Source organism: Heptranchias perlo, chromosome 2 (assembly GCF_035084215.1).
Source record: "Heptranchias perlo isolate sHepPer1 chromosome 2, sHepPer1.hap1, whole genome shotgun sequence".
Lineage (NCBI taxonomy): Eukaryota > Metazoa > Chordata > Chondrichthyes > Hexanchiformes > Hexanchidae > Heptranchias > Heptranchias perlo.
Window position 1 is genome coordinate 35,339,198 of NC_090326.1, and position 17,201 is coordinate 35,356,398.

The 17,201-nt window shown below is 42.2% G+C and overlaps 1 protein-coding gene across 1 annotated transcript in view; it reads left to right on the forward strand.

The window, feature by feature from the left end:
- The window catches only part of ranbp9 (RAN binding protein 9), a 55,344-nt gene that overhangs the window by 2,581 nt on the left and 35,562 nt on the right, over positions 1–17,201 (forward strand). Inside the window, exon 2 of the mRNA XM_068001717.1 lies at positions 7,620–7,731. Within this exon, the coding sequence (XP_067857818.1) occupies positions 7,620–7,731 (112 nt within the window). The remainder of the gene's footprint in view (positions 1–7,619; positions 7,732–17,201) is intronic.

Below are 17,201 nucleotides of genomic sequence, written 5' to 3' on the forward strand. Positions count from 1 at the left end.
TTGTTCCATCTTAGTATTGAAGGCACCTTTTATGACCTATTGAGATTCATCGCTAGGTGATGTCAAATGTTTGTGTATTGCTATGACAAAACTTACATAAAAGCTTTGGAAATAAAATTCTGAAGAGAAACTGGACTTTGCTCAACCCATCACTCTCTGGTACTGCACATTATTAAGAAGTCAGGCTGGGTTTGTAAGATACCTTGATTTTTGAAACACTAAAATCCCCATACTGTCAGTCTTAAAAAAATAATAATAATCTGAATAGCTTTGCTATTTGAAACAAAATCTATAAGTTTTGGTGCAGGGAGAGGTAAGGGTGGGGAGGAGAAGAACTGGACTGATTGGAAGTGCAAAGTTTTTTTAAAAAAAACAAACCTTTTGTTCTGCCACAGAGACCATGTATAATAGTGAAGTTTTTTTTAAAAAAGAGAAAAGTATTTATATAGCACCTTATCACATCTCTCAGATCATTCCCCAAGAGCTTTCCATCCAATGATTTACTTTTTGAAGTGCAGCATATGTGGGTAAACACAGCAACCAATTTGTGCAAGCCAAGGGCCCACAAAGAGCAATGAGGTCAAGGATTTGTTACTCTGTCTTTGGTGGTACAGCTTGAGAGGAACATTGGCCAGGACACTAGGAGAACTCTGCTCATCTACAAATAGTACCATGGGATCTTTAACATCCACCTGGACCACTGGAACAAGATAGAATCTTGGTTTCATCCGAAGTACTGAAATGTCAGCCTAGATTATGTACTCAAGTCTGGAATCGAACTTGAACTCTTAACCTTCTGACTTGGATGAGAGGTCCATCAACTGGACCAAGTTGACACTTGATTGATGTCATTGATACAGTATAATTATCAGTAAGCACCCAGTTGGGGTAAAAGGATCTGAGATGAGGCTCTTTGTCTGTGTAAGCTGGCGTTGGCAACTAACCCTGTAAATCAAAAGCAAAAAAACTGCAGATGCTGGAAATCTGCCAAATGTTTCCAGCATTTTCTGTTTCAGGTCAGGTAGCATCTATGGAGAGATCAAATGGGTTAACGTTTCAGGCATCAGATGAGTTAACGTTTCAGGTGTGAGCCCTTTCTCTCACGATGGGTCTATACCTGAAACGTTAACTTGCTTGTTCTTTCTACAGATGCTGCCTAACCTGCTGAGTGTTTCCAGCATTTTCTGTTTTTGTAACCTTATAAATTGAAAGACCATATATTCATAATATTAGTTGGTATTGGTTGAGGGAAGAGTGATGTCCAAGCCAACAATTTCTTCCTCAACTAACCACCAAAATGGATTATCTGGTCATTCATTCAATGGCTGTTTGTTGTACCTTGCTGGGCACAAATTGGCTGTCACATTTGCCTGCATAAAAACAATGACTGTGCTTCATTAATAATCCGTTGGCTGTAAAGTGCTTTGAGATGTACCACAGATGTAATAAGATGCTATGTAAATCCTCCTTTTCCATACAAGAGTAATGGATATCTGGGAGATAGTAAACTCATTGTAAATCGTGAAAATAGAGCTTGTATATCCATTTTTTAAAAAAAAACTGGCATGGAGTTTATGGAACTCGTTTTTGTGTTTTTTATTTGTAGCATTATTCATGGCCAATGCAATAGTGTAGTGAATTGCAGATTAATGGTTCCACTGAAGAATTAGCGATTGAGATGTAACCTGTGCAATTTTATTGTGATAACTTGCAGTTTATTATTGAACAATTATTAATATGCTAATGTTTGAAAATGTTATGATGTATTGGAATTACCATATATGTATATACCATATATTTAGCACATTGAGATTTTAAAATATTAGCATAATAATTGTTCAGTAATAAACTGCAAGTTATCTCAAAATTGCATTGGGTTCATGGCAGCAGCATTGTGAGACAGCATGCAGCAACCCTGGAACTATACCGACAAGAGTGATACATCGCATTAAATGGTACAGTGGAGTTAGGCATGGGCTTAGAAATAGAAGGAAGTGGACACATTGTGCAGCATTTCATGGATGTTGCAAACAATGAGAATGTATCTTTATGCACCACTACATATGGCGAATTTAATTAGAAATGCCGCAACAAAAAACTTTTCCCCCGTGGTTCAATGCTGTATTGCACCTCCAATTACAGTAGTTTTTTTATGTGACGTATAAGATCATTTAACATTGGTGGTTCATGCTGATGCTAATAGAAAATCAAGCTGATTTATCTCCGGTAGAACAACCTGATAGTCCATTGAGAGGATAAGGAGGTAACTGGAATGATGAGACACTTAAAATAATTATTAAAACCCAATTCTGTATTTCACCATAGCATTTCTGCACTGCATCCAAAACTGTTAGATTTTAGCTTTGTTTTTCAAATTGTGCTTATACACATTATATAGGTATGTTCCATCATGTTATGTTGTATAATTGAGACTTTCTGTTTTTTTTTAAAGAAAATTTTGTATGCTTAACCATATTGTCAGGGTTTTATTGGTATTTTGTGATTTTTGTTTTGGATATGAAAAGGTAAAATTGGACGTGAAAACCTCCACAATGTAGATCATTCTTGTTTCATTCCTGATTAGGTAATTTATTTTCTTTTGTTAGAATGAATGTTTCCTGCATATCACTGTTGAGTTAAGTAAAATAACACTTATTTTAGAGAAAGTTATTAACATGATTGAGGTTTAAACCTCATTATAAACCGTGTTTATAATTTAATTTTGTAGTTTTTAGATTTTTTTAGGCTTTCAGTCTTTATAGTCTTAAACTTGGTGTACAAATTATGGTGAGCACACTTTTTAAAAAAAAACACTGAGGAGGAGGAAGTGGTGGTGGAGGGGATTGGCAAGAATAGTTAGGGCTGAGAACAAAGTGTACACTAAGAACTGGATGTATGGTTCAATACTAAGATTACTATTGTGGCATTTTGGTCCGTTTACAGACAAATTTCTAATTTCCCATTCAGATTTAGTAACCATAAGCTTTGAGAAGAGCCCCCAACATTCTGTGACTCTGCAGGCAAAGAAATTTCCACAGAATTCTGCCTTATGTCACATTGGCATGGGAAACATTCAATTTTGAATGGGGTGAATGAATCAGGAGTGGCAACGTGATAAGTTTGCTATTAAAGTCATTCCTTCTTCTAATTCTGGTACCTCTTCTGTCACTCCTGATCCCATTGCTTCTGCTCCTGTCACCTGGGTGACCTGAGGCTCTCTTTCCCCTTCCCGCCCTTCCCCCGGTGAGCCCTGTTGGGTCCAGCTCTTCCATGTCTCTGTTCCTCGTGCTGCTGTTTTGGTCTCCTCTCCCTCAGTGGATACTGTAAGTTTATAGTTGAAGTGTCTTTCTAAACTTGTCCTGTGTTTCCATCTAAAAATTGGCACCGTTATGCTTAGATATAAATGCATGTAAACCACTTGGGAATGTGAGACAGGACCTGGTTAGACCTGCTGCAGAAATTGACTTTTACGTTGCTGTGGAATTCTAGGGCCCAATATTATGTGTAATGTTGTTTTCTGTTCAAAATTTAGAGTTTAATACATGTTTGTTATAGTGGTCAAATGTTGATGATTGAGGGCTCAGATGATATTATGTTCTAAAAGAGCAAAATCTGAGCATTTGATGCGCCTGTAAGAGCTTTGACATTGTATTACACCCTTGAGCTCCCATACAAACATATTTTGGTAATGAATATTATAAAATATCCCTTACTGGTGCTATTTCAGATCTGGGAAGCTTACCATTATTGCACCTTTTTAATTTTGTGGCATTACAGTAGTTAAATTTAGCAATCCTGTATTGCAGGAGGAAAACAGGATTTTGGGACCGTAAGCCTGCCTTATTTCCTGTCATATGGCCTACTGCCCGACAAATATGGCATGTTGTCAGACAGTCGATGTCTAACTGCTGTGTTTTAAACACTTCCTTCACCATGAGGGAGGAGCCTTTGTAGCTGAAAGAATTTATTAATTGTAATCGCACAGGGAAACTTTATTTGGGGGGAGGGGGAAATACCTATCTTGAATTACTGCTGCAAGACAAATCCATTAGTTTAAAAGATTCCAAAATAGTATAAATTTTAGTAGCAAAAGTTAAACCAGGAAAGTGGTATGGGATAAAAACAGAAAATGCTGGAAATACTCAGCAGGTCAGGCAGCATTTGTGGAGAGAGAAACCGAGTTAACGTTTCAGGTCGATGACCTTGCATCAGAATTGGAGGAAGTTAGAGATGTAACAGCTTCTGAGCAAGTAGGGAAAAGGCAGGGAGGGGGGGGATGGAGGGGATGAAAGAACAAAGGGAAGGTCTTTAATAGGATGGAGGGCAGAAGTGATTAAATGACCAAAGGGATGATGGTACAAGGCAAAAGTGGGTGGTGATGGGACAAGTGAAGAAACAAAAGATGGGTCTACAGGAGCTGTAAATGGCAACAGCAGAACCATTACCCACTGTCCCCCGCCCCCCCCCCCCATTCCCTAGCTCTAACTTCTAGTTCTGACGAAGGGTCATCGACCTGAAACGTTAACTCTGTTTCTCTCAACAGATGCTGCCTGACCTGCTGAGTATTTCCAGCATTTTCTGTTTTTATTTCAAATTTCCAGCATCTGCAGTCTTTTGCTTTTTTAAAAAAAAGCAATAAGGGATATTTGCTGAACATTTTAAAGTTTAAATTCTACGGAGGAATATCAGATTGTGCAGTGAGAGTTTTTGCAGAGTTCAGTAGGTTTAAGGACCTTTCCCGGGAGTTTCACACCGCTTCAAAGTCGGGTTGGGCCCTCAATATGGGTTTACATTTCAAGTTTAGTGCCCATTGCTTCACAGTGAACTTGCAGTCCAAATGTACTCTTGGAGATTGGAACGGGTAAAAAGAACTCGGGTAAGATGTTAAAACGAGGCGTCGTCTGCTTGTTCTGGTGGGCATAAAAGACCCTATGGCATTGTTCAAAGAAGAGCAGTAAATTCTCCCAGTGTCCTGGCCAACATTGCTCCATCAACCAGCACCACAAAAAAGATTAACTGGTTGGTTATCTTGATTCCTGTTTGTGGGATCTTGCTATGTGCAAGATGACTGTTGTGTTTGCCCACCTATTAGTGACTGTACTTCAAAAGTAGGCTGAGGAACTGTTTGGGATGTCCTGGAAGGTGCTATATAGATGCAAGTTTTCCTTTCATGTTCATACGTATAACTTTTTATTCCAATATGAATGAATCAATATTTGTCAGCTCTTAAGCATCTTGGTGCTATTTGAAATATCTGCTACAGGTCTAAAACGGAAGTAATTGTAAGTAATGTTTCTCTCTCTGCATTGCATTTAGAATAAAATGCCCTGAGTAAATGCAAGTGCTATATGTAATTCAGAACAAGAGCATTTCCAGGTTAGGTAAGAGTAAACTACAATATGCATTCTAGACACTGAAGACAAACTGCATCCTGCAATATAGAAGAAGGAAAGAACTAGCATTTATATAGTGTCATATCAAATCCTCAGGATGTGCCAAACAACAACTTGCAATTATATAGCGCTTTTACCATAGAAAGCATCCCAAGGTGGTTTGAAATGTAGTCGCCACTATTTAGGCAATTGCAGCAGCCAATTGTGTACAGCAAGATCCCAAATTAGCAATTTAATGAATGACAAAATTATCTGTTTTTGGTGGTGATGGTTATAGGAGGAATGTTGGCCAGGAGACCCAAAGAACTCCCTGCTTCTCTTCGAATTCGATCTTGTGTGGACATGGCCTCGGTATAATGGCACTTCCAACAATGTAGCACTCCTTCGGTATTGCACTGAAGTGTCCACCTAGATTATGTGCTTGAGTCCATAGTGGGACTTGAATCCATATGCAACCATCTAATTCCAAGATATGAGCCTACCGACTGAGCCAAGATGCATAAAATAGCCTGTTGTTAGGAAGCGTTCGCTGCTGTTGAGACTTCATGTCACGCTACACGTTACCCCACCAGCGAACAAATGTTATCTGTTTTTAATATAACGGGTCAATTGCTGTCTTTTCCTTCGGGATGTTTCTATGTTTCTACCTCTCGCTCTGTTTTTTTAATTGGCATCTCCATATCATCTGTTTTTTTAGTTCTGGCCGTTTGTATATTCGGTGGGCCTGTAGGTAACACCTATCTGTCTGAACACTTTGGTTGCCTTGGCAACGGGCAGTTGAAAAGACTCTCTGTAATCACCAGGCATTGTTCTGTGATTTATAAATGCGATAGGTTCGAGGATTTCAGTTCCACATTCACCTGAGGAAGGAGGAAGCCTCCAAAAGCTTGTGGATTTTAAAATAAAATTGTTGGACTATAACTTGGTGTTGTAAAATTGTTTACAATTGTCAACCCCAGTCCACCACCGGCATCTCCACATCGTTGAGACTTCAAGCTTAGAACTCTTGGTGTGGATGTTGATTGTTTCTGTTTCCCCAAATATGATGCTTTTCAGATGGTTAGCAGAACATATTATTGATATTTTCATGAATGATTCACAATATTGCTTACCTGTGCTTTTGAAAGATTCAGTCCCTACAACTTTTACTGTTGATAGTAAAATAAAATGCTCAAAGTATGCAGTCCCTTAATTTATTTGAAAAGTTGAAAATATTTTCAGTTTTGAGTTTAGCTCGTGTTTGTAAAGTAAAGGACTCACTGTTTCTGTTGGTCAGTGGAGTTCTTTAGGCACTGATTTCTTTTGAGTGGGCTTATGCAGATGGATAAATGATTGACCTGTATGGCGACTCAACCTTACAATCCTAATAACTTTTCGTGTTTATAAATTCTGAACATTCAGGTTTTTAAATTAACAAAAGCAAGATGCTAAGAAGTAGTAGCTGCTGTAAAGGACTGAAGATGCTCTTTTGATGTGTTTTTCATTTCATTCTGTATTCAGTTCAATCTTGATACCTTTCCTCACTTGGAGTTGGTCCTGATTTCAGTTGTGGGGTCTTTAATCTGTATGACCACCCACAGTGGGGGTTAAAGTAGTCCAGCTGGGATAGTGACTGAATTGATTTAAAATTGTAATTTTATTCATGTCAGCAGTGGGTGTTTTTTTTAATATTTTTGTGAAATATTTAATTGAGTAGCAATAATGAATCTGCAATTTACACTAGAGCCCCATACCTGCTAATTTCTAGATGACATCTGACTGCTTTTTAAAAAGTGTAATTAAAATGACAAACCTCTGGTTATACAAATGGTTGTAATTGAAGAAGTGTAGTAAACTTGTTCTTAGTTCCTATAAACTGCCTTTTCTGCGTCTACTTTGCTCCAGGACAACCATTTACTATTTAATTTGCTGCTGCGGAAATTCCTACAGTTACCCTGCTTTTAATTGCTGATTTCTAACTTCAAAAGTTGAATGGATTTGAATTGTTTTTGTAATTGTCTTTTTTGGATCTCGATTTGAGTTTATTTTTCAGTAATTTGGGTGGAGGAAGTGAAGCATTAAATCAGGGACAATTACCCTTAACGTGTAATCCCTTTTTGAAGCATGTTCCATCCCGATTTCCATCTGTTAACTTGCTGTGAACTATTGCTAGATCTTTAGCTACTCTATTAGCATTTTTAATAAAATATTACAAGCTCAATTTCCCCCATACGTTTATACCTTCAGGTCATGGTAAAACACCGAAAGATGCAGCTTCAGTCCGAGCAACGTATCCTATACCTGCTGCATGTGGGATTTACTACTTTGAAGTGAAGATAGTCAGTAAAGGAAGAGATGGGTAAGAAACAACAAACATGGTTGCCTTTTTTATTTCATTACAGAAATTCGGCATGGGTAATATTTATTTGCTCTTTGAAAATGCAGTGTTCTAGTAGGGTGAATACTGTGTTTGATATTTGAGGACAGTCGAGTACACTTGAGGGCATACCCTTGATGCGCGAAAGCGTGTCAGCCAGTTATCCTTTGGCAAGACAGCAGCAGCTGTCAGTTCTCAGCTGCTGTTGGAACTGTGCAGAACTTGCATTTATATAGCATCTTAGCAGCTCCTAAAGACATTCTGACGTACTTAACATCCATTGTATTACTTCTGAAGTGCAGTCACTTGTTACGTAGGCAGATGTGCCAGCCAGTTATGCACAGTAAGATCCCACAAACAATAAATGAAAAGAATGACTGGTTAATCTGTTTTTGGTGACGTTGTTAAGAGGGGAATGTTGGGCCAAGACACCAGGAGAGCTCCCTTTTTTGAAAAGTGCCGTGCGATCTTTCACATCCATCAGTGAGATGGAGCCTTGATTTAATATCTCATCACAATGATGATAAATCTGACAATACAAACTTCCTCAATACTGCACTGAAGTCTGTTCCTGGAGAAAGCTCATCCCCCACCCACCCCCCAACAAGTCACTTAGAACGGCACTTTTTCATACTCCCAATTGCCTAACCTCTGCCCTCCATTCACCACGATACTTCTGCAGCTGTCGATCTGCTCAGCCACTCTCTCACCTTCACTTTTGATGCACTTGTCCCCAGCAAAACTGTTACTCTCTCCTATTCCCCCTGGTATGGTCCCTATCTTCCCTTCCGTCCAAGGGGTCCAGACATGAGTGTATGTGATGCAGAACTGGTTTAGGTTTTTTTTATATTCGTTCATGGGATGTGGGCGTCGCTGGCGAGGCCAGCATTTATTGCCCATCCCTAATTGCTCTTGCGAAGGTGGTGGTGAGCTGCTGCCTTGAACCGCTGCAGTCCGTGTGGTGAAGGTTCTCCCACGGTGCTGTTAGGTAGGGAGTTCCAGGATTTTGACCCAGGCCGATGAAGGAACAGCGGTATATTTCCAAGTCAGGATGGTGTGTGACTTGGAGGGGAACATGCAGGTGGTGTTGTTCCCATGTGCCTGCTGCTCTTGTCCTTCTAGGTGGTAGAGGTCGTGGGTTTGGGAGGTGGTCTGCATCAAACACTCTCAGGCCTCACTCTTCTCTGCCAAAAATGCCCGGTGCCCCAATGGCTCTAGTTTAAAATTCTCATCCTTGTATTTAAATTCCTTCATGACCTTACCCCTTCCTATCTTAGTAACCTCATCCAGCCCTATAACCCCCCACCCGAACTTTTCATTCTTCTGACTCTAGCCTTTCATTCAATTCCTTCCCCCCTCCCCCATGCCTTTGACCACCTAGTCCTCACACTCTGTAATTCCCTTCTAAGCCTCTTCATCTCCTTCTCCTCATTTTAAGACCCTCTTTAAAACGCACTTCTTTGACCACATCATTGGTTACCCCATCTAATGTATCCTCCTTTGGCTCGGCATCCATTTATTTCTGATTATGTATTTTTGAAGAGCCGTGGGACATTTTTCTACATTAAGGCACTATATAAATGCAAGTTGTTTTTGAGACGGCCTAGATTAAATGCTCCAATCCTGGAGCAGGACTTGAACCCACAACCTTCTGACCAAGAGCTAAGAGTGCTACCAACTGAGCCAAGCTGAAGGCAGTGTCTCTGCTGGGATTCAGTTCTGCAGACCCCAGCAGCCCAACCTAGATAGTGAGTGTCTGCAGGCTATTCAGTTGGGGGGGTTGGGAGGGGAGTGCGGTGGGTGGAGTTGGAATCGCAGCTGAGCTGGAGGATTCAGCACACTTTCTAGCAGTGATCACTAGGTAATGAGCAAGAAACTTGTCTTTTTTTTTTCCCTTTCCAAGTCATGGGCACTGAATCCAAATATACCATACCAGCTGCTGGACTCTGCTAAATCATCACAGATTGGGATTAAACCCGTATCTCAGGACAGTAACTTTTGAAATCTATGACCAGTAGGAAAAGATATTTTCAGTCTCTGCCAGTGGATCCACACAATAGGAACGCTTTCATGTTGAAATCAGTGAGCACCACATGGTTTGGTTTGTTTTACTTGGGGGTCTTTTTCCCCTTCGCCTCCCGATTTACTGTTTTAATTTAATTTTCTTTGTTTTTTCTTAATGTTTGTTTTTGGGTAGGGAACCCTACCTGAATTTTTATTGGTGATCTTTCCTCTCCCCCGCCCCCTGGGTAAGGGGAGGCCACCTGATGTCTTCCCATGGGGTACCCTTTGCCCAAGTGCACAATTCCCCACTTATAAAATTAGGATGCATTAATGTTGGACGCATGTTTGCACTTTGGTGCAGGTGGCAGAAACTGAGCTATACATGCCTATTAGAAATTTCTCAATTTCTAAACACATCAATTTTCTTGTTAGGTACTTAATGGATATGATTTTATTTTAACTAGACATTCATTGTGCCAGTTAAAAAACTATTGATGAATGAGTTCTATAAAATTTGTCTCTAAGCCAACTCCACTTGGGCACATAGAATCATACAGCACTGGAGGAGGCCATCCGGCCCATATACCAGTGCCGGCTCGTTGAAAAAGCTATCCATTTAGTCCAACTCCCTCGTTCTTTCCCCATAGCCCTGTTAATTTTTCCTTTAAGTATCTATCCAACTCCCTTTTGAAAGTTACTATTGAATGTGCTTCCACCACTGTTTCAGGCAATGCATTCCAGATCATAGCAACTCGCTGCGTAAAAAAAAAATTCTCCTCATCTCCCCCTGTTTTTTTTACCAATTATCTTAAATCTGTGTCCTCTGTTTACCAATTCTTCTGCCAGCGGAAACAGTTTCTCCCTATCTACTCTATCAAAACCTCTCATAATTTCGAACACCTCTTAAATCTCCCCTTAACTTTCTTTGCTCTAAGGAAAACAATCCCAGCTTCTCTAGTCTCTCCACATAACTGAAGTCCCTCATCCCTGTTACCATTCTGGTAAATCTCCTCTGCACCCTCTCCAAGGCCTTCACATCCTTCCTAAAGTGTGGTGCCCAGAATTGGACACAATACTGAGAGGTTTAACCAGTAACTTATAAAGGTTTACCATAACTTGCTTGCTTTTGTACTCTTTGCCTCTATTTATAAAGCCACGGATCCAGTATGCATTTTAACGGCCGTATCAACTTGTTCTGCCACCTTCAAAGATTTGTGTGTGGCATTTAAAATTGTACCATTTAGTTTAGTCTAGGGGAATCAAGGAATATGGGGATCGGGCTGGAAAGTGGAGTTGAGGCCAAAGATCAGCCATGATCTTATTGAATGGCAGAGTGGGCTTGAGGGGCCCTATGGCCTACTCCTGCTCCTATTTCTTATGTTCTTTATATTACTACATCTCATTTTTCTTTCCGAAGTGAACCACTTCACACTTCTCTATATTAAATTACATCTGCCATGTGTCTGCCTATTTCACCTTTCTGTTATTTGCATCCCATACAAACACCTGGGCGTGAAGCATGGGAGTGTAACAGAGCTGGACACCATGACGACGACTAAGCAATCTCCACGCAAGCTCACTCTGATCCATCATTGGAGCAACCAGCTATTAAGCACCATATGCCTTTGTCCTCCTGAAGTCTGCTACTATTCTCCTCACTGTTTACTACATTTCCAAGCGTTGTCATCTGCAAACTTTGAAATTATGCACCCATACCCAAGTCTAGGTCGTTAATATATATCAAAAAGATCAGTGGTCCTACTACCGATCCCTGGGGGACAAGACTGTATACTTTCATCCCGTCTGAAAAACAACCGTTCACCACTACTCTCTGCGTTCTCTCTCACAGATAATTTCGTGTCCATGCTGCCACTGCCCCTTTAATCCCATGGGTTTTAATTTTGCTAACAAGTCTATTACTTGGCACTTTATCATATGGTTTTTTAAAGTCCATATACATTGACTGCACTACCTTCATTAACCCTCTCTGTTATTTCATCGAAGAACTCAAATCAAGTTTGTCAGACACAATTTGCCTTTAACAAATCCATGTTAGCTGTAATTTATTAACCCATGTTCTTCCAAGGGACAGTTAATTTTGTCCCAGATTATGGTCTCCAGATGTTTCCCCATCACTGACTTTGAGCTGTCTGGCCAGTAGTTGCCAGGTTTATATCTCTGCCCCATTTTTGAACAGGGATGTAACATTTGCCATCCTTCAGTCCTTTGGTGCCACTCCCATATCCAAGAAGGATTGAAAGATTGTGACCAAACCCTCCGCTATTTCCACTCATACTTCCCTCAGCAACCTAGGATACATCCCAACTGGACTAGGCGACATTTCTACTTTGAGCGCCGCCAACCATTTAAGTACCTCCTCTATCTATTTTTATCTTATCCAATTTCTCTACCCCCTCCTCCTTCACTGTAGCATTGGCAGCATCCTCTTTAGTGAAGATAGATACAAAGTACTTATTTAGTACCTCAGCCATGCTCTCTGCCTCCACAAGATGATTTCCTTTTTGGTCCCTAAATGGCCCCACCCTTCCTTTGATTATCCTTTTTTATTCTCTCTATGTTTATAAAAATACTTTAGTCTTCCCTTTTATGTAACCTGCTAATCTTTTCTCATGCATTCTCTTTGCCCCTCTTCCCTTTTCAGCGCTCTCTGTACTTTCTGTATTTTGCATGATTCTCTACTGTATTATGAGCCTGACATTTATCATAAGCCTCCTTTTTCTGTTTAATTTTTATTTCATTTTCTTTAGTCATCTAGGGAGCTCTGGCTTTGGATGCCCTGCCTTCTCTTCTCCGCCCCCACCCCCCACCACCCTTAGGAATGTTTCTAATCTGTACCCGAACTATCTCCTCCTGAAGGCCTCCCGTTGCTCATTTACGGTTTTATCCGATAATCTTTGTTCCCATTCCACCTGGGCCAGACCCTTTTTCTACTCACTGAAATTAGCCCTCTTCCAGTTAAGTATCTTCATCTTCACCTAATGATATTGTGATCACTGTTTCCCAAATGTGCTCTCATTGAAACATGCTGCACTTGCCCCACTCCAGAACCAGATCTAGCACTGCTTCCTTCCTCATTGGGCTGGAAACATACTGATAAAGAAAGTTTTTTTTTATTCGTTCATGGGATGTGGGCGTCGCTGGCGAGGCCGGCATTTATTGCTCATCCTTGAGAAGATGGTGGTCAGCCGCCGCCTTGAAGCGCTGCAGTCTGTGTGGTGAAGGTTCTCCCACAGTGCTGTTAGGAAGGGAGATCCAGGATTTTGACCCAGCGATGATGAAGGAACGGCGATATATTTCCAAGTCAGGATGGTGTGTGACTTGGAGGGGAACGTGCAGATGGCGTTGTTCCCATGTGCCTGCTGCTCTTGTCCTTCTATGTGGTAGAGGTCGTGGGTTTGGGAGGTGCTGTCGAAGAAGCCTTGGCGAGTTGCTGCAGTGCATCCTGTGGATGGTACACACTGCAGCCACAGTGCGCCGGTGGTGAAGGGAGTGAATGTTTAGGGTGGTGGATGGGGTGCCAGTCAAGCGTGCTGCTTTGTCCTGGATGGTGTCGAGCTTCTTGAGTGTTGTTGGAGCTGCACTCATCCAGGCAAGTGGAGAGTATTCCATCACACTCCTGACTTGTGCCTTGTAGATGGTGGAAAGGATTTGGGGAGTCAGGAGGTGAGTCACTTGCCGCAGAATACCCAGCCTCTGACCTGCTCTTGTAGCCACAGTATTTATATGGCTTGTCCAGTTAAGTTTCTGGTCAATGGTGACCCCCAGGATGTTGATGTTGGGAGATTCGGCGATGGTAATGCCGTTGAATGTCAAGGGGAGGTGGTTAGACTCTCTCTTGTTGGAGATGGTCATTGCCTGGCACTTGTCTGGCGCGAATGTTACTTGCCACTTATGAGCCCAAGCCTGGATGTTGTCCAGGTCTTGCTGCACGCGGGCTCGGACTGCTTCATTATTTGAAGGGTTGCGAATGCAACTGAACACTGTGCAATCATCAGCGAACATTCCCATTTCTGACCTTATGATGGAGGGAAGGTCATTGATGAAGCAGCTGAAGATGGTTGGGCCTAGGACGCTGCCCTGAGGAACTCCTGCAGCAATGTCCTGGGGCTGAGATGATTGGCCTCCAACAACCACTACCATCTTCCTTTGTGCCAGGTATGACTCCAGCCACTGGAGAGTTTTCCCCCTAATTCCCATTGACTTCAATTTTACTAGGGCTCCTTGGTGCCACACTCGGTCAAATGCTACCTTGACATCAAGGGCGGTCATTCTCACCTCACCTCTGGAATTCAGCTCTTTTGTCCATGTTTGGACCAAGACTGTAATGAGGTCTGGCGCCGAGTGGTCCTGGCGGAGCCCAAACTGAGCATCGGTGAGCAGGTTATTGGTGAGTAAGTGCCGCTTGATAGCACTTCCATCACTTTGCTGATGATTGAGAGTAGACTGATGGGGCGGTAATTGGCCGGATTGGATTTGTCCTGCTTTTTGTGGACAGGACATACCTGGGCAATTTTCCACATTGTCGGGTAGATGCCAGTGTTGTAGCTGTACTGGAACAGCTTGGCTAGAGGCGCAGCTAGTTCTGGAGCACAAGTCTTCAGCACTACAGCCGGGATGTTGTCAGGGCCCATAGCCTTTGCTGTATTCAGTGCACTCAGCCGTTTCTTGATATCACGTGGAGTGAATCGAATTGGCTGAAGACTGGCTTCTGTTATGGTGGGGATATCGGGAGGAGGCCGAGATGGATCACTTCTGGCTGAAGATGGTTGCAAACGCTTCAGCCTTGTCTTTTGCACTCACGTGCTGGACTCTGCCATCATTGAGGATGGGGATGTTTACTGAGCCTCCTCTTCCCGTTAGTTGTTTAATTGTCCAACACCATTCACGACTGGATGTGGCAGGACTGCAGAGCTTTGATCTGATCCGTTGGTTGTGGGATCGCTTAGCTCTGTCTATAGCATTTTGCTTCCGCTGTTTAGCATGCATGTAGCCCTGAGTTGTCGCTTCACCAGGTTGGCACCTCATTTTTAGGTATGCCTGGTGCTGCTCCTGGCATGCTCTTCTACACTCGTCATTGAACCAGGGTTGATATCCTGGCTTGTTGGTAATGGTAGAGTGAGGAATATGCCAGGCCATGAGGTTACAGATTGTGCTGGAATACAATTCTGCTGCTGCTGATGGCCCACAGCACCTCATGGATGGCTCAGTTTTGAGCTGCTAGATCTGCTCTGAATCTATCCCATTTAGGGTGGTAGTGCCACACAACACGTTGGATGGTGTCCTCAGTGCGAAGATGGGACTTCGTCTCGACGAGGACTGTGCGGTGGTCACTCCTACCAATACTGTCATGGACAGATGCATTTGCGACAGGTAGATTGGTGAGGAAGAGGTCAAGTAAGTTTTTCCCTCGTGTTGGTTCGCTCACCACCTGCTGCAGGCCCAGTCTGGCAGCTATGTCAGTAGTGGTGCTACCGAGCCAGTCTTGGTGATGGACATTCTGTGCCCTTGCTACCCTCAGTGCTTCCTAACATGGAGGAGGAGGACTGATTCATCAGCTGAGGGAGCTTTCCTTGCCCATGTTTGACCTGATGCCATGAGATTTCATGGGGTCCAGAGTCAATGTTGAGGACTCCCAGGGCCACTCCCTCCTCACTGTACTGCCACCTCTGGTCGGTCTCTCCTGCTGGTGGGAGAAGACATAGCCAGGGATGGTGATGGAAGAGTCTGGAACGTTGGCTGAAAGGTATGATTCTGAGAGTATGGCTATGTCAGGCTGTTGCTTGACTAGTCTGTGGGACAGCTCTCCCAATTTTGGCACAAGTCCCCAGATGTTAGTGAGGAGAACTTTGCAGGGTTGACTGGGCTTGGTTTGCCTTTGTCGTGTCCGGTGCCTAATGGTCCGATGCTGGGTGGTCCGTCCGGTTTTATTCTTATTGTGACTTTTTACAACTGAGTGGCTTGCTGTGCCATTTCAGAGGGCAATTAAGAATCAACCACATTGCTGTGGGTCTGGAGTCACATATAGGCCAGACCGGGTAAGGACGGCAGGTTTCCTTCCCTAAAGGACATTAGTGAACCAGATGGGTTTTTATGACAATCCGGTAGTTTCATGGCCACCATTACTGATACTAGTATTTTAATTCCAGATTTTTTATTTAATTAATTGAATTTAAATTCGCCAGCTGCCATGGCGGGATTTGAACTCATGACTCCAGATTATTAGTCCAGGCCTCTGGATTACTAGTCCAGTAACATAACCACTGTGCTACCGTACCCGTTTTTCTGTATATTTCAGGAATTCCTCCCCTTCCTTGCCCTTTACACTCCCCCTCCCCTCCCCCCCGGTCTATATTTGAATAATTGAAGCCCCCTATTATCACTACTCTATTATTTTTACATCTTTCTGAAATTTGCTTGCAGGTTTGCTCCTCCATCTCCTTCTCACTGTTTGGTGATCTATAGTGAACACCCAGCAGCATAACAGCTCCTACTCTTTCTTAACTCTAACCAAATAGATTCTGTCTTTGAACCCTCAAGCACATCGTCCCTTTCCAGGGCTATAACAGTATCTTGGATCAATATTGCCACCACCTCCTTTTTTCCCCTTCTCCATTTCTCCTGAATACATTGTAGCCAGGAATGTTTTAGTTCCCATTCCTGCCCTTATTTGAGCCAGATTTTCGTTATTGCCTCTATCATAACTCCATGTGGCAATTTGTGCTTGCCGCTCACCAACCTTATTTGTCATGTTCTGTGCATTTACGCACATGCACTCCAAACCCGCCTTGCATTGCTCCCCTACCCGATTGCTCCTATTTCAGGATTACTCTTTATTCTAATTCTGTTTATCTCTCCCAGTCTTCTGTGCACCTTGTTTCTCCTCTTTAATGCTACATCCAGGTTCCCTCCCTGTGCCAAACTTTTAAGATCTATATTAAGACATAAAATCTTGTAACCTGAATAGTATTAACTATTTCTGTTACTTTGAGACTAGAAGCATTGGAACTGCTAATAAATTTCCTGTTTACAATGGGACTCAAATTCAGTATGGATTTTAATTGAAATAGAGGTTGTTCAACTACTACTCATTGACAATTTGGATTAGGCCAAGCATTTGTTTCTCCAGCTGTGGGTTTTATATTTGTGTAAACTATTATTCAGAATCATGCTATTTTAGGCTGAAGTTATACTGCACCCCAGTGCAAACTTGAACCAGTATGAGATAGCCTCTGGAGAAGTCTCTTCTGTACACGGGGATTGGATCATGACCTATGGAAGTAGTAGTTTTACTGCAGCCGTGGGCTTCACTGTAATTTATGAACTGAGCTGGCTTGCTTATATACTTCTCACATTAGGGCAGCTCAGAACATTAAGGATTTGGGTACTTGCTCTGGGTCTTTCAATGTTCAGGATACTGGTAGGTGTAG